At 38.3% G+C, this 26,735-nt stretch overlaps 4 protein-coding genes across 16 annotated transcripts; 3 read left to right on the top strand and 1 right to left on the bottom strand.

Moving 5' to 3' along the window:
- The first annotated feature begins 263 nt into the window (after positions 1 to 263).
- Positions 264 to 3,162, top strand: Pdxk (pyridoxal kinase). Of its 3 annotated transcripts, none has more exons than XM_070661615.1 (8): positions 264 to 679; positions 1,036 to 1,135; positions 1,218 to 1,361; positions 1,452 to 1,572; positions 1,758 to 1,900; positions 1,973 to 2,152; positions 2,220 to 2,276; positions 2,958 to 3,162. In XM_070661615.1, exons 1-8 carry the CDS (start codon positions 587 to 589, stop codon positions 2,981 to 2,983), a joined length of 864 nt encoding a protein of 287 aa, XP_070517716.1. In that variant the 5' UTR covers positions 264 to 586; the 3' UTR covers positions 2,984 to 3,162. The 3 variants fall into 3 exon arrangements, with proteins under 3 accessions (XP_070517716.1, XP_070517717.1, XP_070517715.1); XM_070661616.1 differs by having other exon boundaries at positions 2,950 to 3,162; XM_070661614.1 differs by lacking the exon at positions 2,958 to 3,162 and having other exon boundaries at positions 265 to 679; positions 2,220 to 2,876.
- On the bottom strand, positions 2,878 to 7,992 carry Rpiii128 (RNA polymerase III subunit RpIII128). The gene is made up of 9 exons (XM_070661577.1): positions 7,682 to 7,992; positions 7,413 to 7,567; positions 7,161 to 7,337; positions 5,594 to 7,068; positions 4,921 to 5,513; positions 4,585 to 4,837; positions 4,346 to 4,510; positions 3,539 to 3,669; positions 2,878 to 3,320 (listed from the first exon to the last, which is right to left on the bottom strand). The coding sequence occupies exons 1-9, from the start codon at positions 7,685 to 7,687 to the stop codon at positions 2,937 to 2,939; spliced, it is 3,339 nt and encodes a 1,112-aa protein (XP_070517678.1). The 5' UTR covers positions 7,688 to 7,992; the 3' UTR covers positions 2,878 to 2,936.
- Positions 3,588 to 11,538, top strand: LOC139105482 (isovaleryl-CoA dehydrogenase, mitochondrial). 2 transcript variants are annotated; one of them, XM_070661602.1, is made up of 10 exons: positions 3,588 to 3,692; positions 8,543 to 8,717; positions 8,802 to 8,997; positions 9,599 to 9,688; positions 9,832 to 10,053; positions 10,156 to 10,483; positions 10,691 to 10,784; positions 10,906 to 10,996; positions 11,078 to 11,246; positions 11,393 to 11,538. In XM_070661602.1, the coding sequence occupies exons 3-10, from the start codon at positions 8,866 to 8,868 to the stop codon at positions 11,524 to 11,526; spliced, it is 1,260 nt and encodes a 419-aa protein (XP_070517703.1). In that variant the 5' UTR covers positions 3,588 to 3,692; positions 8,543 to 8,717; positions 8,802 to 8,865; the 3' UTR covers positions 11,527 to 11,538. The 2 variants fall into 2 exon arrangements, with proteins under 2 accessions (XP_070517703.1, XP_070517702.1); XM_070661601.1 differs by having other exon boundaries at positions 8,799 to 8,997.
- Positions 11,539 to 11,704: 166 nt separating this feature from the next.
- Positions 11,705 to 26,433, top strand: Zasp66 (PDZ_signaling and DUF4749 domain-containing protein Zasp66). Of its 10 annotated transcripts, none has more exons than XM_070661607.1 (10): positions 11,705 to 11,855; positions 12,009 to 12,189; positions 13,999 to 14,255; positions 14,658 to 14,829; positions 20,868 to 21,023; positions 21,145 to 21,195; positions 22,256 to 22,344; positions 24,622 to 24,760; positions 24,893 to 24,925; positions 25,886 to 26,433. In XM_070661607.1, the coding sequence occupies exons 2-10, from the start codon at positions 12,148 to 12,150 to the stop codon at positions 25,976 to 25,978; spliced, it is 1,032 nt and encodes a 343-aa protein (XP_070517708.1). In that variant the 5' UTR covers positions 11,705 to 11,855; positions 12,009 to 12,147; the 3' UTR covers positions 25,979 to 26,433. The 10 variants fall into 10 exon arrangements, 7 of the variants coding, with proteins under 7 accessions (XP_070517708.1, XP_070517711.1, XP_070517710.1 ...); XM_070661605.1 differs by lacking the exons at positions 11,705 to 11,855; positions 12,009 to 12,189 and adding exons at positions 12,784 to 13,298; positions 25,614 to 25,694; XR_011546204.1 differs by lacking the exons at positions 11,705 to 11,855; positions 12,009 to 12,189; positions 24,622 to 24,760; positions 24,893 to 24,925; positions 25,886 to 26,433 and adding exons at positions 12,773 to 13,298; positions 23,035 to 23,291; positions 23,598 to 23,668; positions 23,911 to 24,539.
- Positions 26,434 to 26,735: the final 302 nt, after the last annotated feature.

Here is a 26,735-nt window from a genome sequence, read left to right as displayed (position 1 = left end):
GTCTAGTGACTTTAGAGTCGTAATAATTTTTTTTTTAATGAATTTAGAACCGTTTTTATTAATAGAATGTAGCGGTTCGCAAGGGTATAAATAAATATAATATGTATAATATGTTTGATGAAATGATTAATATGTTTGATTCGAGAAAATCTTTAAATTAAACAAGTTAGATTAACTAAAAAAAAAAAAAAAAGTAAACCAGCATTTTTAAATATATATACATATATATTAATTTTGTTTTTTATTTTTTATTATTTTATTTTGTTTTAATGTTAAATACAATTGCCGAAAATGGATCTATTCAAGAAATATTCAAGTTTGGAGTTCGTTGTAGTCAGCTGTAGCCATTGGTAGCCATTTGATCAGCTTCCTTGTATGATAAGCATTAATGTTATCTCAGCATTCACGAGACCGTTGTGAGTCACAAATCGGCAGTCTCAATAGTCTCAATTTCAATTTGGTAATCTCTTGGTGTGTGCTGGTTGTGTACGTACATACAATAAGTCGCACTGACTAACGAAAGGGGCAATTGTATCTATCAAGGAGAATTCTTGAAAGCGTGACATCGAATCAACATATTCCGACTATGTGTGCCGCAAAAACGCCACGCATACTCTCGATCCAGAGTCACGTCGTGTCAGGATACGTTGGCAATAAAAGCGCCACTTTTCCATTGCAGGTAAACTGCGCTGAAATCTTGCTGTGACAATTTTCCAGCGGCAAAACTATGATAACTCGGCCGTTCTAAACTCTTAATTCTTTATCAGGACCTTTCTTTTTCTTCACGAGATTACTTAAAAATCATAAAGTACTTCAGAGATTGAGCTTATTTGAAATTAATAAGATTGAGCTTAGGAATAAATTATGTAATTGTTTACCTCATTAGTAGAACACTTTTCTAGCTTACATTCAATTTTTACTGGTACTAATTTGTTTTTGGTGCTACTGAGAATGCAAATTAAATGTTCAGCAACAATTTTAACAAATATGCTTATATGCTTAATGTTGCACAAGTGAGAATAATTTTTTTATTAGCTATTAGGATTCGAGGTTGATGTGATTAACTCAGTACAATTGTCCAATCACACTGGATATAAAGTATTTAAAGGTCAAGTACTTAATGATAAAGATTTAGGTAAGACTTTAAATGAAGCAGACTAAATACAGTGAGGTCTTTTTACAGTGAATTTTTTCATTATAATTACTTTTTTTTTTAGAGGACTTGGTTGATGGCTTAACACAAAATGGCTTGGACAATTACACACACTTGCTAACTGGATATATTGGTTCTGCTTCTTTTTTGAAAAGAGTTGCATTGGTAATTACAGCTTTAAAAGCCAAAAATCCAAATCTTATTTATGGTATGTCAGATTTTTAAATAAGAGATTTTCAACTTCATTACTAATTTTTTTTTTTTATATGTTATATTTACCATGTATATTTAATGCTAGTTTGTGATCCTGTAATGGGTGATAATGGCAAGTTGTATGTCCCAGAGGCATTAAAAGATATTTACAAAAATGAAATAGTGCCATTGGCTGATGTGATAACTCCAAATCAATTTGAATTAGAGTACGTATAATATTCCATAAAAATTAAGTTTGAAAAAATATGAGTCACCAATTGTTTAAGATTATTAACAGGCCTTTATTTTTAGTAAAATTGTATCAGGCGCTACCAAAGACTCACAAATACCAATATTTTTTAGAAATAAACATTCTGTTTATTTATGTATTGGTTTTATCTATTGTTTTTAGGTTGCTTACTGATGAAAAAGTCACTAATATGAGCGAACTGCAAAAATCGATTAAAAAGCTACACCAGAATGGACCAAAAACTGTAGCTATATCATCAACTGAGTTTAGCAATACACTAATAACAGTAGTGAGCACTATAAAAGGTAGATTATACATTCCAAAAAAAGACAAGCTTCAAAATAATCATAGTTTTGCATTGTTTTTTTATTTTTCAGATAATACGTTATTAAAAATAAGTATTCCTAAAATACCAGCAACTTTTACGGGTTCGGGAGATCTTTTTGCCGCATTATTTCTTGCTTATGAGTACTTGGAGAATGATATGAAAGCTACCATAGAAAAAACCATAAATTCTTTGTACAGTGTGCTGTTAAATACATATGAGCACTCTAAAGGTAAATGACATTTAATTAAAGAAAAAATAATCCTTTTACTGTTATTAAGTCAAACAATTATTTGCAGTATACGAGGATAATGAAGCACAACCATCCAGAAGAATCGAACTACGACTCATACAAAGTAAAAACAATATTGAAAATCCGAAAATTCAGTTACATGCAGAATCCTTATAATATGCATAAAGTTATAAGTGGTCAAAGAAATGCTGTTAATGTAGTTCAAAGTAGTTAAATATTGCTTACTAACAGAAAAACATATTTTTTCTATACATTTTCTTGGTTATATATATATAAAAATTATATATTCATATAATTTTTATGAAGTTATCTTAACAAATTTACTTTTGTTAAGATATATTATGTGACATGAAATTAGAACGACCAATTTACTATCGGTATTCCAGAATTTGATTCCAATTTATGTCGCAGTTTACAAGAGTTGTATTGAAAAGTTAAGAATTTTAAACAAAAAACTGTGAAATAAATTGGTAAGTGGAATAACGAATGGAATTATTACACAACCAAACGCTTGCTAAATAGCATTTACAATAATATGGAGATATTAAACTCCACAGACCAAAATACGCGTCTTCCAAAGTTTATACTAGTTGATATATTTGCAATATATTTAAAATAAATAATGTTTATTTTATATTAAAATACTTAAAATCTTAATTTTATGTCGATGCAGTGAATCAAATAAATTGTTAACATATTAGAACTCCTTTTGAAATTATCAAAAATGTTTTTTATTTAAACCTGTATTTCTATTACATTATAATCAATCACAGTAGTCTTTCAGGGATAAACGAGGAACTACGTTCATAGACTGCAACTCTTGGAATAGTAATTTACAAGCATAAGGCATCGTTATCGTAGAAACGGAAGAGCTGGATTTACATCTCTGACACCAACCATTATATCCTATCAAACCGCATTTATTACAAACGTCAACTTTAAAAGCATCGCTCGATATCATGAGCCTCTCTAATAATAACATGCTGGCTCCATAACCGATTAGACAATCACGCTCCATTTCACCCAACCGCAGACCACCTTCCCTGGAACGTCCTTCTGTTGGTTGACGTGTTAAGACTACTCTTGGTCCCTTCGCACGAGCGTGCATCTTATCTTGCACCATATGTTTCAATTTTTGGTAATAAACCTACAAATCACATTTAATATGAGAAATATAAAATATGTTCCTTTTGTTGTCCGAATTATAATTGTAACTGTCGTCATTTTAATTAAAATTAACAGTTTTTATAAAAATGATTAAAATGCTTTCCAATAAAATATTTGGTCTTTATAAAAGAAAATTTTTTGAAATATTTTGTTTAATCTAAAATAATTTAAATAATTTTTGTATTTTAGAAAACTTACTGGACCAGAGTAGATGTATCCTAGCAGTGGTTTCCCAGTCATGCCATTATAAAAAAAGTCTTTGCCTAAGTAATTATAACCATTCCTTGCCAATTCTTCACGGATGTCTTCAACTTTGGCGCCAGCAAACGCTAAAAGCGAATTAAATTACACGGTAAGATTAAATTTATTCAAATATTATCATTATTTAAGACAGCGCTCGAAATTAGTAGCCCAGTTTGGCCGATTTCTGATTGTCTCCGCCTTCAGTCCCCCACTATAGCTCGAAGCTCGACTGCCGGCTGCCGATCGCTTGGGAGACGCTTTAACTCAGAAGCGTTCCTATGTATATTCGCGCTGGAATTATACACTTTAAGAAAAAATTAATAAATTTTTTTTCTTAATTAATAACTCATATAATTACGTACATATTACTAATTTCTTATTATCATTTTTATTATTTTTATTAAATTACTGTGTGACCGAGTTTCAAACATATAAAAATGTATTTTAATATATATAATTTTATATGTTTGAAACTCGGCTACACAGTAAAATAATTATTAAAATAATAAAAATGTTAATAATAAGAAATTAGTAATATGTAATTATATGAATTATTAATTAAGAAAAAGAATTTTATTAATTATTTAATAAAGTGTATGATTCTAACGTGAATATAAATAGGAACGCTCTTAAGTTAAAGCGTCTCGCGGGCGATCGACAGCCGGTCGTCGAGCTTTGAGCGATAGTGGGGGACCAAAGGCGGAGACGATCAGAAATCGGCCGAACTGAACTACTAATTCCGAGCGCTGATTTAAGATATACCTGTTGCATCATGGAATTTTCCATTCACGACACCAGCTTTGCCTGCAAGTACCTCTATTAATTTACCAACCGTCATTCTCGAAGGAAAACCATGCGGATTCATAATTATGTCGGGACTTATGCCCTGATCGTTAAACGGCATATCTTCTTGCTCTACAATTAAACCTGAAACAACATTATCAGAATTTAATACGACGTTCTTACATTTTTATAATGTGAAAACGTCGGAATAGTTGTACCTATAACGCCCTTTTGTCCGTGACGACTACTGAATTTATCACCAATCTCTGGTCTTCGAGTTTGTCTCAGTAAGAGCTTTACTAAAAAGGCGTCTTCCGCGTTACTGGATATCATAACTTTTTCCACATATGCTGGCACTAAGCCTTTGAACTGAATTTCCGCATTTCGATACTGAGGCTGCTGTTGCACATTACCAGAACTCACTGGCCCGATATTCTCAGTTGGCGTTGGCACTGATTTGTTTACCATCACCTACATAAGTAAGCATGTGTTTATAAGTAGAAACATTAAGGAAAATGCAGTATTTAACATTGTTTGAACAGAAAATAACTTACAGTTTTATTTTCTACCATTTCACCAGGCGCTACAATTCCATCACTGTCGAGAAGTTCGTGCCTTGGTATAGGTTTTTTAGTTTGAGCATCTATGGACGGTCCCATAATTCTATCATACGTTTGATTAGAATATTTTTTTAAAGTACATTTCGAATTTCGATACACCAGGCATCTTCCGTATCCTCTATCGATGGAGGCCTTATTAAAAATCAATGCATCCTCGATGTCATATCCGCTGTACGACATTACAGCGACGATCGCATTTTCACCGGCCGGCAATTTATCGTAATTGATTAATTCGATCGCTTTAGTTGTCACTATAGGCTTTTGCGGGTATACTAAATTATACATCACTGTGTCGATGCGATTACGCTGATTATAGCCTATGGCCCCCATGGCCTGTTTGCCCATGGCACATTGATAAGTGTTTCTTGGGCTTTGATTGTGATGAGGATACGGTACCAATCCTGCACACACTCCCAGAACTGCAAATTCTGCAATTTCTAGATGCGTCGTGTCGGCATTAATTTCAGATTCCGTACATGCGATTAAGCTATCATTTTCTTCGTTTACATCTAAATATTCAATCAATCCTAGAAGCAACCAACAGAATAATTATATTATTAAAAATATATACGCAATATATATACATAGGAAAATGCAATCAATTTACCAGAATAAAGAAAATCTTCAAATGACGTAATGTTCCGTTCGAGATCTTCTATATGTTTCGGTTTAACGAGAGATTTTCCATCCTTAACGATAATGCATGGCCTGCACAATCGTCCGCCGTCGGAACTGATTTGAATACATTTATGACGATTTTGCGTGTGTATCGATACAAAACTGTTAATATATCCCTTTCTACGTAGTAATCTAAATTGACGTACTAATCTTTGATGATTCTCAATAATACCAACAATGATACCGTTCACAAAAACCGTATATACATTATTGCTAGTTAGCTCTTCTCCGGCGAGAGTATAAATATTGTCTACGCCAAGATTAAGCGCCAATTTTATTATTGGTTCTTCAGGCACTTCTGTAGTGATATGAGCCATCAAAGCCAGATTTTTCACCAAGCCACAAGACTCTCCTTCGGGCGTGTCATTCGGACACAACATGCCCCATTGTGAACCCTGTAACGATCGCGGTCCAGAGACCTTTCTTGTTTTTTCAAACTGGGAATGGACTCGCGTCATCATTCCAAGCGCTGAGATATACGAAAGTCTAGATAACACTTGCGTAACACCGTGTCTCTCCATTCGAAATCTCTTGATCGTCCAGTTGCCTGATGAAATAGCAAAAGCCAGTCCGTTAGTAATCATATCGTGCCTCATATGCTTAGCTATGTCGAATGGCGCCGCTTTTATTTTAGGGATATTTTTGTCTGCAATTCGCTTGAGCTCCCAATTAAATCTTTTGAACAGATCTTCAAACATCAGAGCAAGAAGAGAACCAGCCAACTCCAGGCGTTTGTTACCATAATAATCCTTGTCGTCAATTAGATTGCGATCAGATTGAGCGGTTATAACTCTTCTAATCATCAAGGCGAGATGCAACGCTTTCGGCCTAAAATTGAAGTCGACAACAGGCACGTGCGATAATATATTTGCCGCCAATACGTCTTTCATATCATCATTAACACGGGCTTTTGGAACGTGAAATCTTGTCTGCCGCCGTTTGCCGTTGAGATATTTTAATGCCTGGTTTTGCGAAAAAATGTTTAGCTCTTGGCACTCTTCTAGACTAGCTGCAAATTTATTCAAATACGTTTCTTGCGTTCCAACCATTTGCATGATCTCTAAGTCGCTTATTATGCCCATGGCTTTGAAAATAATGGTAATTAGTATGTCATCTTGAAACATATTGTGCCTTAAATAATATCGTCCGCTTTTACCCACAACATTCGTTTTAGTCTTCTTGTCATGAGAGAAACTGTTGCATGCTGCAACAACACAGTCTTTGCTGTCTTCTTCTAAAACAATTCTATTTCTGACCATTTGTTCCTGTATTAATATGACTTTTTCCTGGCCGTTTATAATGAAATAACCGCCGGGATCATGCGGACATTCATTCATTTTGGCTAACTCAGATTCTGATTTCTTACTTAGTACACAATTAGAACTGCGCAACATTATTGGCATCCTGTAAACATACACATTTATATACATAGCAATATTACTACAATATTAATAAACTATTTATCTCTACATCTATTCTATTCCGATTGTCCTTACTTTCCAATGACTATATTTTTCCTAATTATTTTTTGGTTATTTCTTATATACTCGATGTCCACTGCAATTGGGGCAGAGTAATTTAAATCTCTCAAACGACATTCATGTGGTGTAGTTGGTCTACTAACAATGCAACCATCCTGAACTTCAGGCAGGCCTACTTGTATGCTTAAATATCTAGAATTTAAAAGAATAGACACTTAGTATGCGATACAATTGCACGTGAGATCTTATATACAACATTGTTCTTACTTTAGACGAAACTTTGAATCTTCATCACTGTAAACCTCCTCATTAGCCTCGACAATTTTTTTTATCTCTTCATTGATGAAATAATTATAAGAATCTATATGCTGCTTCACTAAACCTTTGCCTCGAAGAAAAGCTGCCACTAATTTGGATTTGTCCTGATAACATGTAATATTATAATATATGTACAACTACATAATATTACAGATTCAAAGTTGAAATTTTAGAATACAGCACAAGAATTAAAAACAAATGAAGCATTATACGCTTACCTCCATTTCTATCGTTTACTGTGTTCCACGCGATTACGAGAATCACAATTCGTAAACTGATAATTTTTATGAATTTAGTTTTATTCCACTCGGAATAATCGCTCAGGTGCTCCCATGAGGACTGAAAACAACGTGCTCCGATCAGACGATATATAGTTCTGCATAATTCTAATCAATGTCGCTAACATCGCTGGTTAAACCTTCCTGTTTTATTACTTAGTTCCGACGTCTGTGAGTAGATGGCATTGTCAATTAAAAAAGGACAAATGCTTTGCGAGTAACAACAATAGAATACGTTCGTAGCATATTCCCGAACCCACAATTATCTTTTTTTTTTTTTTCATTATCGTACCGACGTCGTGAAAGTTCACTGACGGAAATATTCAAATATTCAAAACAGAATACTCACTTCAGGGCTTTTAGGAGGGCCTTATATATTCGGGGAGATAAGCGTTCTTGAAGAGATCATGCATCCTCAGTTCCTCTTTTCGATCAGGTATAATGGTGCGTAATACCGTTTATTATTTTGCCTCCAATCGCACGTTATTGATTGCTTTATACCGTGGTGTCCGTACTATTTTTCTCTTTCTCGTTGCAGAAAATCTCGCGGTACAACAAAATTGCCTCTGAAAGAATTTAAGTAGTTCAGCTACAAAGAACAACCTTAAAACAATCAAAAATGACACATCAGAAATTATTTCTAATCCGATCTGAATTTATTTAAGTGATCACTTCGACTGATCATCTTAAAATCATTTTGTCTTATACAAGCGATCAGATTTTCTTAAACTAAAATTGAGTATTACGAAAAGAAAGGAAATGAAATACAAATGTATAATTTATGTTATTTTTTATTTATAGTGGCGCATTATCATTTGCGTTATGATGAATTAATACACTATTGGCTGGTTTTATAAGTTGGTACTCCCCACTTAGCGGAAGTGTCAGAGTTTATACTAGTAAACATTTCCTCTCATCAGTGAGTTCTTGTTCGTTCGCAGCGAATCTTTCTCGACTTCTCCGATAATCTATTAAAGTAAGAACGCTATTTAACAAACACAATATATATATATATATATAGAATATTTCTTGTTTAACATTAATGTTTCCGTTTCAGTAGTGAAGAATACGTGTGAAAAAAAAGGAAATCGTCTTTTAGAGCTACTTTTCGAGAGAAAGTAGAAATGTTTCTGGCGCGCTGTATCGCGATTTCGCGACCATTTGCGAACCGCACCGTTACAATCCACGGGTGTCGTTCATCGAGTTACTGGAAGATCGACGAGAACATCTTCGGGTTGACGGACGAGCAGAGAGAGGTTAATAATAGCTAGTCACGAGATAACATACGACGCGTTGCAACAGCTTTATCGTTGATAGAATGGGAATCTCGGTTGCAAGACTTCGGATAGAATCAGAGTCTTTATTCTTGGTCACGGTAAAAAGTTTTGGAAACGAAAACACTGCAAAATTTATTGTAATATTTTGAATTTTATTAAATTGTACGCCGATTGGCTTGGTCCATAATCGCGTCCGTCACAGTATTGCAATTAAAGTTCACGGATTGAAATGTAAATATTATATATTTTAAGATTATAAATGTATTAAATATAAATTTAAAACATTTATAGTTTTAAAATATTCCAATGTGGCAGTATCCTGGCTGTATAATTACAATAACAGAGGTTCACCATTCTTAGCACACACATAACGCGGGCCTGTAAACATTTTAGCAATTTACGTCATTCTTATCTTACACACGACTATCAAATATTGCGAATGCATTAGCCACAGCAAAGAACGACGCAACGGCTAAAACTGATTTATCGCTTATCGTTAAACTTGAAAAGAAAATAAACTGATTACTCTATATCTCTTCAATCAGTGCGCAATTATTAATAATTTGTTGTTTTTATTCAGCTTCGCTCGCACGTTTTTAATTTCGTGCAAAAGGAGCTGGCACCCAAGGCTGCTGAAATCGATAGAAAAAATAATTTCGACGAGTTGAGGGTAAGTGTTTCGTAAACAGAAAAAAAAAAAAAAAAATTGCACGATCAGAAAAAAATTTTAATTAGACAGAAAACTGCCACGAGTTTAATTTTATCTTAGTGTTCCGATTGATAACTCAATTTAAAAGAAAATAATATTGACAGGCGTTTTGGAGCCAGCTGGGTAAATTAGGTCTGTTGGGTCCGACGGTGAAGCCAGAGTATGGTGGCACAGGCGGCACGTATCTTGATCACATAATTATCATGGAGGAGATAAGCAGGGCATCGGCTGCCATCGGTCTCAGTTATGGTGCACATTCGAATCTCTGTGTCAATCAAATACACCGAAACGGCACTGAGGAACAGAAGCTTAAATATTTACCTAAGGTGATTCGAACGATACATCTATCATCGGGGATTCAATATGATTAAAAGAAAGATATAATAGTCTAGTAAATAGATATCTTAATTATACGAGACATTAAACAGCTTTGCAGCGGTGAACACATCGGGGCATTGGCGATGTCGGAACCAGGTTCCGGGTCCGACGTGGTCTCCATGAAGCTGCGAGCCGAGAAGAAAGGTGATCACTACGTGCTGAACGGTAATAAGTTCTGGATTACTAATGCACCAGATGCGGATACGCTGATTGTCTACGCCAAGACGGATCCAAGTGCGAATAAACCGCAACACGGTATTACTGCGTTTATTGTCGAGCGTGATATGGAAGGCTTCAGTACAGCGCAAAAACTAGATAAGCTCGGGATGCGCGGTTCAAACACGGGCGAATTGATTTTCGAGGACTGCAAAGTACCAGGTGAGTTCGGGGTTTAACCACAAAACGCGGAAAATATATTAGAGCTTTTATTATCGGGATAATACTAATTTTAATTTATTAATAAAGAAAAGAAATTGGAAATTTAAGTCTGCTAATTTTTCCAGTCAATTAAAATTATTGATTTATTATCCTTTTGTATTTTTTTTTAAAGTTTTTTTTTTTAGAAAGTTAATTTTTTTGTTACAGTTACCAATATTTTAGGAGAAGTTAACAAAGGTATTTACGTACTTTTCAGCGGATTGGACTTAGAACGATTAGTGTTGTCCGGTGGACCTTTAGGGTAGGTTTTTAAAAAATTTGACGAATTTTTTTTAATTGTAATATTTATTAAAGCATTGATAAATGTTTTAAATATTAATTTAATTAGACTTTTACTGTACGCAATCTGAATATAATTTTAGAATTTTTCAAGCTTGCTGCGACATCGCTTTTGAGTACGCTCATTCAAGAAAGCAGTTCGATCAATATCTAGCGCAGTTTCAACTCATACAGGTAAAATGAGGATTAAAGTTTATCTGCTAAATCGTAATTTTATAAATTTTTAATTAATATCCAAATCTAATTACGTGTTAGGGGAAAATAGCGGACATGTACACAACTCTGAGTGCGAGCAGGTGCTACTTGTATTCCGTGGCGAGGTCCTGTGACGCTGGTCACGTAAATCGCAAAGATTGCGCCGCGGTGCTGCTCTATTCCGCCGAGAACGCAATGAAAGCAGCATCAGACGCCATACAAATACTCGGTAAATTAATTATCGAAAAAAACCAACAATGGATTAATTGAAAATTACTTATAAGACAACAGATATAAAAAAAAATAATTATTAAAATTAAATTTGGTAGAAAATTTTTGAATGTTTAACGATATTTAATTAAATACTTTTGACAGGTGGTAACGGATACATCAATGATTATGCGACGGGGAGACTGTTACGAGACGCAAAGCTGTACGAGATTGGAGCTGGTACCAATGAAGTACGACGTATAGTCATCAGTCGGGCAATTAGCGAGGAATATTTTTGAAACAAGTATCAGGTGTTATTTTTATATTAATACTTAAGATAACAGGGTACTTTTTTAGATGTTAAAGTAAGCTATTTATCTATGCGTTATTTTTAGATTTTATATATTTTTTTAAATTTTTATTGCATTTGACAGCAACGAAATAATTTTGTACAGTAAATTTTTTTTCCGTTTCAAGAAAAGAAGAAGGCTATTGTTGGTTCCTGTGTACTTCCGGATGTATCTAGTTAATTCCTTCCTCTTCCTCTTGTCTTCAAGTTTGTCCTGCGATGCGTAATTAATCGATGACTCATTATTGGCGATATGTGTAAACGATCATATAAATCAAGGTAAAGTGAGTCACTAGAACGATTGACTAACCTTTCGCGCTATAGGTTGCTAATTTAAGTCGTACACTCGTTTTCTTCCTCCCTCTCTTTCTCATTAATTCACTCTTTCTTTCTTTCTCCCATCTCCGATTCTCTGGTCTTCGTTAATTACAGTGCAGCCGAGCTAATTGCATCGAATTGGCTCACATAGGGGAGAAGTTTCTCGCCGCCCGTGAACGTTGCACCACGGAAGAATCGTGTGGATATTCGGGGGAGAAAAGGCACGACCTGCGAGGGTTTTCACAAGTCGAGGATGGCCCTCAAGTTCTCCGTAGGCCACTTTTACGAGACCTATGTAAGTACGTAAAAGTGCAGAAGAGCATCGACAAAAAGCTCTCCCGATCTTTCTTGTGAGTTGCAGTCCAATCATGTGCCGACCACTTTGACTTTCACTCGTAGACCATCCAACGATTCTTTAATAGTTTTTATTTCATGGAAAAATGGCTCTGGAGTTTGTTAAATTGAACGGTACAATTTGTCGGCTTATCTCATGACTTAAAAAATACCTTGATCGAAACTTTATAGCTTCGAAACAAGTTAAAAAACAATTAATTTTTTTTTATTCACATTTGTAGATAAAAAAATTATTTTAGAAATATTTGACAGGCTAAACTTTTGTAGATTTTTCTAGGAATATTAATTAGTATATATAATTTTATATCGGGTACAGAGGAATTATTTTTGAAATTTTAGTTTGCAGATTTTTATTTCTCTTCGATATTCATTGTATTCATTATATCGTCATGTAATCTTCGTGGTCTGCATTTCTTAAAAAAAGGATATTGTGGAGCACTTGTGCATATACACATATGACAAACCCTAGAAAAACGATACGGGTCGGATCATCAGAACAATACGTTGGCGCGATATACCAGTTCGAAATGGGGCCAGAATAGCGAAGAAAGAAATAGAGAGAGAGAGACCAGCAGTGGCGGTCTCCGTTAGAGTTGGGCAATGAGGTCTTCTCTTTCTCTCCTTCTCTCTCCTTTTCTCACTTTCGGCCTCAGAGCTCTGTCAAAGTCGGCATATAGTCGGCAAGTGCTACAGCTGCAGCTGCTATCTCAGTAGTGAACCAGAGAGCGGCCACGATCCGGGAGGCCCATCACTCGCGCCTGTTCGCGCGAGGTCTTCCTTTCTTCCGAGAGAATCGCACCTTTTTTCCTCTCAGAACTCGTCCACTTCCTATTTTGAAAAATCGTTTTGCCGTAGTGCATTTTGCGATCGATTAGGTGCTTGTGTCGTGGCTGTTTGTTGTGTTATTGGTGGTGGTGATCGAACCGAGTCTAGAACATGACGAGGAGGCACACTGTGATTGTGAAACTCAGGAGGTCCAGCACCGGCAGACCATGGGGCATAAGAATCGCCGGAGGTGCCGATTTAGGCACGCCGATCGTTGTCACCCGCGTGAGTTTGCTTTCTTTCTCTCGTTTTAGTTTTGCAAGCTCTTCGGTTAGTTTATAAATTAAATCGTTAATTAGCATTTCTTTTCAATGGTTTAATTGAGGCCCCGTTGATTTTTAATTACTTTTGGAGTTTTGCGATCTTTGTGTAAAAAAGAATTATTCGACGATAATTATTAGGTAATCTTGTACTTAAAACACAAGTAGTACAAATCAACAAGTTCTCGGACATATTCTTGAAAATAAAGTAGACAATCTTCTTTAATGATACTTGAAGGCGACAGGTCATTTTATCTCTAAGCCATAATTTTTATTCAGAAGGAGCAAATCGTTTCTCTCGTTAACGAGGTCTCATGTTCATTTTTCTTGGCTTTGATACGATTTGGCGAACGTCGTTGCGGAACAATGGAAACGGACGTAACGCAATCTCCATGAACATTTGAAATAGAGGTGGCTGCCAAAGAATTCTCAAATCAACAAATTCGATCTAGCGCCCGTTGACATTAATACATAATACGACACGTTACATCTCCGAATCCGCGCCGAAGCGCGCCGCATCATGCAACAGATACACCTTGTCTAAGAAATTTTTACACCCCAAGGATATTATCATTTTCAATTTTTCGTGAATAATTATAATCAATAATTTTTAAGGATTAACAATAATTGTCGCTAACAACGCCGGGTTGACGCTCTGGTTGCAGTCGGAGAACGAGGCTCTCCAGCGGGGTGACATAATCAAGAAGATTGACGATTACGATGCGCGTGACGTGAGGCATGTAGACGCACAGAACCTTCTCCAAACCTCCGATACCATAACGCTAGTCGTCGAAAGGTCTGATCCGCCGAGTGCCGCAAGAACATCATCACGTACAAGCACCGACACTACCATCATCGCGTCACCATCACCACCCATGATTTTCAGGCCGAGCATCGGCAACGGGGCTGCGGCCACTAGTCTGTCAGAATGCAATACTATATCTCTATTGTTACCGCGCAAATTTTTTACGCTGCCGCAGCAATGACACGTTACCGCCGCAAATTGCAGCACGCACTGTGACTGATTAATTCGCTTCCACGATTAATCAGCTTTCTCTCTTTGCGCAACTGACATCTCTGGCCGCTGCGCATTGAAACTTACCACTCATCACTATCGCGCTCCGGCGATTGTCTTTCATCAACAATAGGCTCTTTCTTAAAATTAGAAATTAAATTGTTAATTTTTTTTTTTCGAATTAAAAAAATTAAGATTTATTATTCTGTTTGAAAGACGATCGTCGAGAAGCTGCTTGTGTTCCGGCGCTGTTACAACACAATAACGTGTCCTGCCGTTTTTGATTAACGTTCTTTGTAATTTTTTTAGATACAAACAGCAGAAGGAGCATCCGCAAGAATTACCGAAAAGTCCGATTCCGCCGCCCTCGATTGAGGAGTACAGGTCAACGCCAACTCCGGAATACTCCCTTCGCAGCACGCTCTCTCTGCCGCACGAACATCTTGACGAGATCCGCGAAGAAAGGGTTCATCTGTCGCAGGTATTTAAGTACTTTTTATTCTTGTCCGAGGAAGATTTAAATAAAAAAGCTAAATTATTGCTTTACGAAAGAAGATAGAGAATGGCGAGAAGAGAGAGTGGCGTCGAAATTTGATCGTGCAAGAAATTGCAATTTTGCGAGATACATTCAGGCTGCGAAACAATTCGAAAATTAAACCTCCGAGCTCACGATGCAAGTTCGCTGGAGAGAGTTCGTTGATCCGCACGAGGGAACAGTCGGTTTTGTCTCGCCGTGTAAATCAAGGTCCGACGTCGGTATTTGTTTCTTTCTCCGATTGAAATAGTTTGCATTAGCAGAATGGCGTGGTCGCGGCGTTGAGAAAAGTTACGCATGCAAGGCGTGCTGAAAGAAATTGAAACCTTTAAACGATCGGCGTGAATGGTTCATCGAGAATTAATTTCTACAATTTTTTAGGCAACGCAAACTTGGAAATGCGCATGGAAGAATTAGCTCTAGTCACGTAAGTGACTTATTTGAAAACGGGAACTGGAAGGATCGCACGACGCACTGAATTCAATCAGCTCGTAATACTAAGCCGCATTTAAGAAACGAGATTCGGAACTGAAGTACATCGTAAAACAAGTATAGACCCGACGAGGTCGCAAATTGCTGCGATGAGAAGTCAGCTACTTCGGTTTCTCGCGTCCGCATGATCTCGTGGTGTCTGGCAAGCCCGAGCTTCGTTTCGAAATAGTGCCTTCTGCACTTTGAAATCCAATAATTCATTGCCGGATCACGCTGCATCGTGACAGGATATTTGTCGCGTTCAAACCGCCCCTCTCTCTCTTTCTTTTCGTTTCGAAACGAGCTGACGAAACTCTGGCCCGCTGTTGAGATCTCTCTCCGAGCCGCGTGAGAATCTCGCGGAAAATTGTCACTAAGTCGCATGATGAAAGTTGATCCGCGATCCAGTAAATAAGCGATTGATTCAGCCGACTCGCCGAGGCGGCCGAGCTTTTGGAAGCGCGTCAAAGCTTGATGATTTTAACGACGACGGGGCCAACGATTTGCGCGATATCGCGATCTCTCGTCCAGATGTCTCCCGTCGTTTAACGGGGCGTTTAACCGGTTTCGCGAGAGCGATACCGACGAAACGCGTCGCGTTTATTATGGCGACTAAGCACGGTAACAAGCTGCTGCTACGTGCGCTCGTAGCGATGCCACGGTGAGAGAGAGGTGCCTTCATTCGTGGGAAGTCCGAAGTGTGAATATATTTTTGTTGGCCCGCCACGATGCCGGAAAGTCCGTCGCCACCAGTGGAGCCGTTTGCCGCACGCTATAAATATCGCTTTTGCATCGAAACCACCTCTGCCTGCCACGATCCGATACGTCCCGCGGATCCAGGACGTCGTCGTCCACGTTTTTACACGCATATTACATTCCCCGTGTAGCAACCGATTTCTTTTAGTAATTTATTTCTAATTTTTTTTTTTTTTTTTATTATTTTAAAGAGAAATTCTTTCCCGTCGCATTAATTTAATTAAAAATAATTTGTTTAAGGTGACTTGTAAAGTGACTAGAGTTGAGAATATTTAGCGAATTAAAGAGCTCAATGTTTTCTTGAGAGATGTTTTAAATGGTGGCGCCTTTGATCGTAAAATAGAATATTTATAGATACGATTGGCCTGCAGCCTCGAGTGATAGAGCGTATACAGTAGCAGATCTCCCAAGTAAAATTTGCGTACAATATCTGGTACAATGTCGAACGAATGGATAAACGAGGCGAGAGATTTATTGATAATTTTTGGCAATAGAAATTCACACCTTGACGTGCAACTGCCTCACTAATTTCATTGTGGGCCTTTGTTGCCAAAGAAAGCATCCACCTCCGATTCGAAGGTGGTGATTGAATCGTAAAAGATTTCAGAAATTAAGAACGCGTACAAAAATATTTATTACAAACGTATTAATTAAAAAGTAGCTATTTCATTATATTTATCTTTACGCAAAGCTGATAAGTTTACAGAAGCAATTAACGAAAAATCCGTATCTTCGATCCTACCTAAAGGCGTGCCTCTCTTTCTCAATCGACAAGCAATCCAATTGTGGCCCCGTCCGACGCCGCGCTTTGGGATTAACGCGAAAGGCTCGTGTGACGTCTTTCCGAGGGAGCTTTTACGCGGGGACGAAAGCGAGGGCGAGTTTCGAGAGCGAAGAGAGAGAGAAAGAGGAGCCGCCAGTGGAAAAGACCGGAGTCAGTGCCGCCCGCGCTCGCCTCGAGCCGGTACCGCGAATAATCCCGCGAGAGTCGCGAACGAGGAACCACCGCGAAAGGGTTGTCCGCGTGCGCGAGAAAAGGTCGCAGGTGAGGTCGGAGGGTTGCAAGGCAAAAAAGCTCTTCTCCGAGGGGGATACCTCTCGACGGGGACGAGAAGATGCCCGCTTACACGACCGTCTATCGCTACAACATCGAGCACCATCCGAAAGAGGAAGAGGCGGCAGTTTATTGGGTAGGAAATAGGCGAGAAGCTTCGTTTTATGTCGAACGAAATGTTCTGTTTTTTTTTAAGAACAAAATTGCGAGTTTCCTTGCCTTCGCGATCTTCTTCGTTCTTCTTTCGAAACGTTCTTCGCCGTCGAAGTGCAGAGCTTGCGCGCGAGCGCATTGCGAAGTACATTGAAGTACGAGTTAAAAAACGTCTCGGTGACATTCAAAAAGTCGCAGAAAAAGTTTCTTCTTGTCATTTTATTCTTATCTTGTCGAGGAATTTTTTTTTTAATTATAGATGAAGCTGTAATTTGCATGTATATTTAAGTTTCTTTTGATTTGAAAGGCGCGAAGCAGTCACACCTTGTTTAACAAAGTTAATGCCCGTTGCTTTTTCCATCCGGATGGCGTGAGTTTATCCACGGTGAAATAATAACGTTCAGGCTTCACTTGATGTCACTCTAAAAATATCAAAGCGTGATAACGCAAGTCCAACTTCGCATACGCGTCGCGTCAATATCGAATAGCGACGCGAGAGCAATGGGACCGCCAGACGATCTAGATTTCGCCTTGTTCAACCTTGACACGGTAATGTAAACGTGCGTACAGAACAATTCGGGGAGGAATTTGGTCTATCCCGGCCGCGATAGTATCCCGCGAAGTGATCGTAAAGGATCGCGATCGGTTTCGGGTATCCGATCAGGGCGGCTGAAGATGAAAGGGCGGCTCGCGGTGTGCATTAATAACGCGTTCTGCAATAAAACGCACGTAGGCAACGCTATTGCGGATGCCGTTCATCGGTATCGCGTTCTATTTTCGTGGACGGGATCTGGGTTACTCACGAACACGCGCGAGAAAAGCTGTCATGCAGAGGCACACCCACGATCCCTCCGAACGCAGCATCCGTTCGAAAGATCGTGAAATATTTTTTTTTTTGAGAGGAAACGCTTTCGGAAACGATTAATTGACGGTTGATCGGCGCGTGATGGAATTAGCTTTCGAATCTTGTTTCTTGAACGATATTTGGGTGGAAACGCACGATTATTTTCGAACACATGAGCGAAAATATCTTGCGTTCGGGGAACTTTTTGTATTAATAGAAATATATATTTTAAATATTTTTTTTTTTTTTTAATTAAAACACGGGACTTTAATTTAAAACATTTTTGCGTTTCTTTTATAGTAAAAGTAATTATAAGCGAAGCTGATGTAGAAAAAAAAATTTTTTGTTTACAAATTAGGCGAATTGGAATTTATTTCTTATTAAATTGATTATTATCTTAATTAAAATTTTATATCTTTCGTCGACTCGAAGTCGAAACATCTGTTCGTTAGCGTGCCTCTTGCCAGCATGCTCCAATCAGCTTCCAAAGAGTTCAAGTTTCATCTCGACGCCAAGCAATAAACACTCTGCGAAACAGCTGTTTTGCTCTGTCTGAATTTAGTTTGTGAGACCTTTTACAAAACGACGCACGAGCGTGCGCACGCAAATTTTCTAAAAAAAGAAAACGATTATAGACAAAATTTCATTTAAAGAGCGGCGAGATTAATTAAGTCCATCGATCAAACTTATAAGTTCATAAATAATCTTTCCAGTGCTTTAAAAAGCCAATAATTAAACTTTCTCCATCAAAACAACCATATATAATTAGTAAATGACTTTTATTACATTATTCTTAAGAAAAAAGAAGATAAAATAAAAATCCAGGCAATTTCTCGCGTTTAATAATTTTTTTTTTTACAATAAAAAATTTTTTTGCATTAAAAAATAAGATAACACGACAAATTTTTTTTATAACATTAGAATCGGTTTAGTCGAAGTTTGCCTTAAATGCTTCAGTAAATTATTTTAAAACTACGGCGAAATATTCGCAACAAGTCGTCGGAGGCAAAACGGAAGTAGAACATCTTTTAAATGTTCCGACACTCTTACGTTCGTACTAATTCCCTTCCCAGTCATCGCGCGACCTTGCCTGCGTTCCATCGGGATATGTGTCCCGGTCCAAGAACAAACGGGCGGAACGTTTCCTGGTGAGAAAAAAAGTCACGGACGGGAGGGAGGAAGCGGGAGGCGCGCGAGGATGGATGGCTCTTGCGGCGCGGGGTGCGCGTTATTTTTGCCGGCCGGGAGCCTTCATCTATTTCGAGAGAGTCACTCGCGGCTCACCCTCCAACATAATGGGACATTTCTGACCCATTTATAATGGAGTCATCGTAATCGCAGTTGGGAAATGACGCGAAACCTGCGAGTTTTTGCCCCTCAATTCCGAAATCGAGAAGCACGTCGGCGTGCTTCGCTGGGAGAAAAATTGTTTGCTTTCTGGACCCACTCGTAATTTTACGACATTTCCAACGACAAACGTTATATTGAAAGTTGATTAAATTATATTTAGCCTCAGACATGTCAAAAAAGTGTTAGAAATGCCGGCTGAGTTGAAAGGTAACTGTCTTTTTCTCTAATTATTATGTCGGCTTTGTAAATCAACCCCTTGGAAGCATTTAACTTTATAAATCACATTAATTTCTCGCAAATCTTGACCTGTTTCTCGAAGAATCGCTTCGGTACGGTTCCCACGTTGGAGGTAAAATAAGAGGATGTTTTCCGCGAGAAAATGTCACGGAGAACTTTATTTTCAGCACCCCAAAGGTCGCGATAATTATGCCCGGCGTTTCCAACATTTTCGCCTCCAGCCTCCCGCCGTTCGGCGCGAATATACGCGACCGCGGAATTATTACGGAGACCCGCGCGTGTTTGTTTTCGTAAACAGAGAACCCGCGTGGCGAATCGACGATGTACGATGCACCTGCAAAGATCCGCGTAATTTCGTAATGTCGCGCAAAAACGGCGACACGTGACGGTGCGAGCTTGTAACTTGGCAGCCCGAACACGTTTCGCGATGCCACGGAGGATGGATGATCCCGTCGACTTTATGTAATTTTCTCATTGTGAGCCAGCTGATCGGATCGGAATTTTCGCCTCTTCGGGAACGGTCGTCATAGTTGGACGACGCGACTTCCGGTTCGCCAACGTTTCGTTCGTTAGGCCACGAATTGGTCTCTCCGCCGATGAGCGTACTTATTAATTATAAAACGGGAAAAAAAATGAAAGAGAATATTTAAAAAATTCTCAAATAAATTTTAGAGAGGTACAAACCTCGCAACGAGCTCACTGGTACGCTCCGTCGTGGCCCAGCATTTCTTTTAATTCGCACACCGCCTCATTAGCGTTATGGAATGAGATCGCTATCACAAGTGAGATGTGATATCATCGTCGTCGATTTATTCTTGTCGCAGGTTGGAATTATGGCGACGTAAGAAGCTTCGGAGGTATTAACAAGCCATGGCCTCCATTGCGGCTTATTTTAGATCTCGTTAGTTAATTGGCACCGTATCGACAGGATATTGTCTCGCGTGCTCCATTAAGTCACGGTCGTACCATCGTTAATGTCGATTTACCCGAGATGTAAATTTATTCGGTAACGTGTCGCAAGATAAACGCCATTAGTAACGTCAAAAGATATTAAAAACAAATTGCTAAAAAAGAAAAAAAAAATACTGGCTACGACTAATCGCAGTTGTTGTCTTTCAGCCGTACCGCACGACTCCTCTGGTCCTGCCAGGTGCCAAGGTGAAGAAGGATGCTCCTCTCGGTGAGTGCTACCTGCGGCACCATCCAAATCCGATGATCAGGGCGGCACCCCATCATTACGAGGCTGCTCACCCCGAAGTCGCGATGAAGCAAAAGGTAAACCCGACGTTTGTAGATCCTCGTTCCGGCGACTCGCTCGCGAGAGAGGTCTTCTTCGTTCACTTAAAGCCGCGTCAGTCGGATCAAATTGAATCTCATTTGCACGTGGTCTGAGCAGGTGGCGGAAACGGTACTTCAGCGCGTTGTGGGACCTAACGAAGTTCCAAAGGTTTGGATCCGTTCCGTAGTTCATTTTCGTAAGCCGCTTTCGCTTCGAGAAACGACGCTCACGCCTTCTGGACCGGCAAAACGTATCCGCAAGAAAACTTGAGCTTCGTTTGGCGAGATACTCCCCGTATAATCACGATTTTTTTCACTAATGACTAATAATAATAATAAATTAAAATCACGCTGTTAACGCGACCATCTTTGCGGATCGTCCTGGATCCTGGATACTGTAACACGAATGATCGAAACGCTACCGAAGCAGTCGATTGCGCTCGGTGTTCGTTCGGTTTTATGACTAAACTGGTAATCTTAACTCGGTCGAGTTACTTTTAATAACTGAATCTAATTTACACGATGTGGTATAAATTAAATTCTAACTCGAGTAGCGAAACGACTTTGATCTCAACTGACATTAGCTCGCAAGCGTAACGTTGCCTTGACTATAAATTGCCATTAACGCGCTCCGGAAATTTTAAAGGTAATGGATCGCGGAACGATCGTGAAAATTCATTGCGACTGCTATTTTAACGGCGAGGGCTTTGTGGAAAGTAGCATCGTGAGTCAAGTTCGTCTGTAGCACCGCAATTTTCTGACGTAGCGGTAATTTGGCACCAGCCAAGTGTTTGTTCCGTCTAAAGTGCCAGCATCCCACAATCACGTTTATTTTTTTACAGCGCTATATTGTTATAACGCGAGTGACACGACTTGAGGACAGACTGCAACAATAATATGTAACGTTTTTAGTGGGCAATCATATTAATAACGCGTTAAACTGAAATATAAACCCTCCTCCGCTTACGTATTTTCTCGAAAATTGAAAACAAGTCCTGATACACTCGGTTTCCACTTTCTAAAAAGTCTTTCGCGTCAAAGTGGGAAGAGAAAAGCGATCCTGAAATAATCTTCCTTGCGCTTTTTTTCCGCTTACGAAGTGGTTTTGGTCGTTTTTATTGCCAAGCCGCGAAAGCTTCGAGTTTTTTTTTTTTTTTTTTTTTTCTTTGCGACACGGTAACATTACAAGTTCTTCAGGTTGTCGTAAGCATGGTATTTTGTTTTTTTAGATTGTTCACAAGCAGTTCAACTCGCCGATCGGACTTTACTCGGATCAGAACATCGCGGACACGATCAAGTGCCAAGCGTCTGCCGTACCGTAAGTGATCGATCACTATTCATCCGATTGTTCATCACGTTCTCTCTTAACTAGCCTTTAACCACACTTGAATTAAATTAAACGAATCGCTAATGTGCCGTAGTGCTTGCAGCAGTCGCAGGTTAATATAATTAATAATAAATTAGCTTCACCGCTGAACGACTTACACTCTCACAAATGGCTGTGATACAGAAATTGAAAAATAATTGCTCGTGCGAAGAAATCAAATTTTTTTTTTTCACATCGATGAAAATTAACAGGCTGTTAACTCGCACGATTGAACGCAATGGAAGTTGAGCAAATTTTAAAACTTGGCACGAGTTTATTCTGCAATGAAATAAAGTGAAGATTTTATTAATTTCTATTAATCCATTTACTTCGGCGTGTCTTTAATAATTCCACGAAGCGTAACTCACAGAAATAATTGTTTTAGATTTTATTTTAGAAAATAACACGGGACGCGAATAAGAAAAGAAAAAAAAAAAATTTATCCCTTTCGGAAGACGACATTTCTACGAGGGTAACTCGGGAAAGAAAATTACCAATTGGAGAAGTAGGCCGGATTCATTTTGCTCGAAGAGTGTACGATCGTCATTAAGATGAGAAAGGACATCCTCCTTTCTTTATCCTACACGGTTCTTTCGGATTTTTATGATGATTAACTTACGTAGCGGTTTGTTTGTTTTCCAGCATTTTCATAGACTTTTCCTTCCTGAAACAGAAACAGGAAATACAGGAGCAAGCCAGACTCTTGAAAGAGCAGGCCAAGGCCGCTTCCTCGAAGAACGTGTGGCCGCAATTCAATAGACCAAATTAAATAAAAAGAAAAGAAAAAAAAAAAAGATCGAGAGACGTGTTCGAGACGTTTTCCGATGCTTCTCGCACGTCGGATCTACGACGGCAGAATTTCCCGGGTTTCACACCGTTGGACACGTTCTCTTGTCAAAGTACAGAAATTTAATCGTGATTAATGGTTTATTAACAAAATTTATTACATAATTTTATGCAAAGTTTTTTAATAAATTTGAAAATTGAGATCACTGAATCAGGAAATAATTATCGCAAGTTGACTGAAATATTTTGAGTTTTATTAAATTCTTTATTTTAAATATTTATTTCATTAAGTTTTGGCAAATTTTATATATGTATAATTAAATTTATATTGTACAATTTTGATAACTACCACAAAAGCTACAGTTTATTTGTTTCAAGTGTTAAAGTTTCTAATTATTCTTAATATTTTAATTAAACAGTTTAATTGGCGATGGAATTTGACACAGTGAACGTGACCACTGATGCGAAATAATTACACACATTATTTCGGGTTAGTTTGCCGTTTATATTATAAATATAGTAGAAATCGTAGATTATTATAAAACAAATTATTTGACAAAATTGTAACTTTTGCAATACCTTCGCGAGTCCGTGCAAAAAAGCTTTTCCTTCTGCAGTAAATTCTTGCATGTAAATAGTAAATAATTAATAATGAATATAGTAGTTGAAGATATTTACTAACTTCGTCGTTTTTTTTTTTTTAACGTGTTAATGAGTATGCTTGTATCGTAGATACCGTGCACGAATAATTCGAGACGACTTTCGAAAACTGCGCCGTTACGAATCTATTTTTGTCGTATAGCTCAAAACAACGAGCGCTGCGAAAAATTAAATAACGAGAATAAAAATTATTTAAAGATTATTAGAATATTAAATATTAAAAGTACAAATAAAATATATTTTACAAACTTTTATTTTATTTTTTTTTTATTACAGTAATGCACACTTCAGTTGTTTCTTCCTTTTTTTTTACTTCAGGAAGATCATTATTAAATATAAAATATAATTTTGGCAAAAAAAAAACATATTGTAGTGAAAATTATAAGGTTTGGAAATATTTTAAAAGTCTACGATCTTTTTCTCCGCAGAGAGAAATATTTTTATAAGTCCATTCAAACACTTTTTAACGAAAGGCGCAATTTTCGAAGTGTCCGACGAACGCGTTCTTCTTGATCGGGCATGCACGTGGGGTTTGCACGATGAGGAATGACGCTCTTTCTCGATTGAGCTCGATTGGAGGACGCGTCTGAAAGTCGCTCTCGAACAGATTGAGGCAAGCATAAGTAAATGTACAAGCTGTAATTGACAAGCTGCTAACCGATCCGGATAGACAATTAAAAAAAAAAAAAAAGAGAGAGAAAGATGAAAGTCCTACATGAGAGAGAGAAAACGAAAGTGAGATGATTAAAAATCGTCCCCTGTGTACACATGCGATACGTGCAGCCTGAAGAAACCGGTGAAGTACGACCCCAGCAAGAGCGAGGCGTACAAGGCCCTACAGGAGGAGGAATATGGAGATCATGTCCAGGAAGTCAGGCAGCCGGCTCGCACCGGTGTCTTCTCACCGCAGAAGTCGAATAGGGTATGTATTTTCACCACATACGTATCCCTCGACGATCTCATGATCGGCTTTTTAGAGCTTGGTTCAGCGAGCTTTTCAAAATAAGATAAATGTACTTTTTACAAATTAATCTAATGATCGTTCGTTGCACAGGTGTACCAGCCTCCCCCGAAGAGTCCCGCATTCGTAAGTAATCGCGCTCTCTTCGATCAGCTTTTCACCGTCGACTTCTATTGAGGTTTTCTGCGCACAGTAGAGAAACTTTCGCCGGCCTGCAAGAGCACACGTCTTTTGAGAATGCCATCTTCTTCGCTCGCATGTTTCATCGGCAAGATTACGCGCGAGAATCCGCGAAAACTCCTTCGGCTGGGTCTCGCGGGATGACGTTAGAAAAGAATTCCAATTGTTAACGATGGAAAGAAATTTGATTAAAAAGAAATTTTATCCCGCCTGCTGAAACGATTCTCGGCTCGCGTTTATTAATATCGCGTCACTTATTGTTCGTCGCTTATTTACCGGGGAAAGATTTATCGATCACTGGCCCGGCGCCGCGTACTCTATAAGTTACCCAACACCAGCCGGACGACAAAACGGCACCGGGTTATATAAGCAACTTGGCATGAGGCGCGGCTCCTCTCGTACTTCTTTCTTTTTCGTCTACTGTAGCAGCGTGCCAAGGCGTCTCTCGGTTAATAATCGGCCGTCGTGTTTCGGAATATCGCGCGGAGGATTTCTGATGCCTCTCCTCCGCGAGGGCTCAGGCGGGCAGGATTTTCGGGCCGGTTGATTCGGTTTCTCAGCGACGATCATCTCATATTAATACATCTGACATGCATTCGCCGATAATCTAATCTGCGACATCTCTTTCGTTAAGGGTGGATCGTTCAGACGTCCCTTCCCTCTCCCTTTCGTAAGGGACCTTATCAACGACTATTAAAATTTTCGACCGGAACTTGTACGTGTGTTTCTTCTGATACGTTTTGCGCAAAATGCTCGCCCGCTTCGACGTAGAAAGAATTAATTCGTAGGACAGACGCACACTTGCTACGTGCACGTGCATGCGCTTCGCGAAATATACTTGTGCCTAATCCTAACGAAGGATTCATTTATATATTGTAATGCTAACACGAACGATTCAACTTTCAGATAAATATACTCGACGACGATGGCGAGAAGATCCATCAGAGCAACAGTTTCAAAAGGATCATGTACAGCGTGCTGGGCCAGACCGACTACTGAGCCGAACTGACGCCACAAGCACACTATTTGACGCCGTTTATTTATGTTAAATAAATCTGTATTTTACTTATCGTATACTACGCAAAATAAAAAGAATGTCGGGTGATTGAACGTTCCTTTGAAAAAAAAAGGCCAGCGTACCGGCGAAACTTCAGAGAGCGTTAATTAACAATTTGAACCCGACGTTTACTGCTTGCTCGATGAAACGCAGTGTCGTATAACTCTTAAGCGTAGTAGTAATTAATAGTTACTTTAATACGCGCAATTTAGTGCCTTGCAAACACTTGCACATCTTATTCGTGATTAATACTATTCGCTGGCCTGATCAAGATAGCTTATTTCTTTCCGCCCCCATCGCGCCTCTGTCTCGATGTATCTATTTTTTGACGATCTATTTACACATTACTGTACTTTAAACATTACGCACCACAAAGAAAATTAATTTTCACGAAAGACGTGAATTGATTTTATTCTCTTTCCCCTCTCTCAGGGTTTTAATGTGCATATATTAACACTTTGGCGTGTTATCATTGAAGTCAGACATTCTAAAATCGGCAGAATAAAGTAAAAAAAATAATTAAATAAAGCAAAATTAAGTACAATACATGTAGATTAGGTATAACTAAATGATAAATCAGACACTTTTAAATAAAATAAAATAAAGTTGAATAAGATAAAATACGACAAAATAATATGCTCAATATCTTTTTATTTGCACAAAATAAATTATAAAACAAGTTACCGATTTATTTTGTAA

Source organism: Cardiocondyla obscurior, linkage group LG09, assembly GCF_019399895.1.
Source record: "Cardiocondyla obscurior isolate alpha-2009 linkage group LG09, Cobs3.1, whole genome shotgun sequence".
Lineage (NCBI taxonomy): Eukaryota > Metazoa > Arthropoda > Insecta > Hymenoptera > Formicidae > Cardiocondyla > Cardiocondyla obscurior.
Note: the sequence above shows the minus strand (reverse complement) of the source record. Positions and strands in the feature narration are given on the sequence as shown.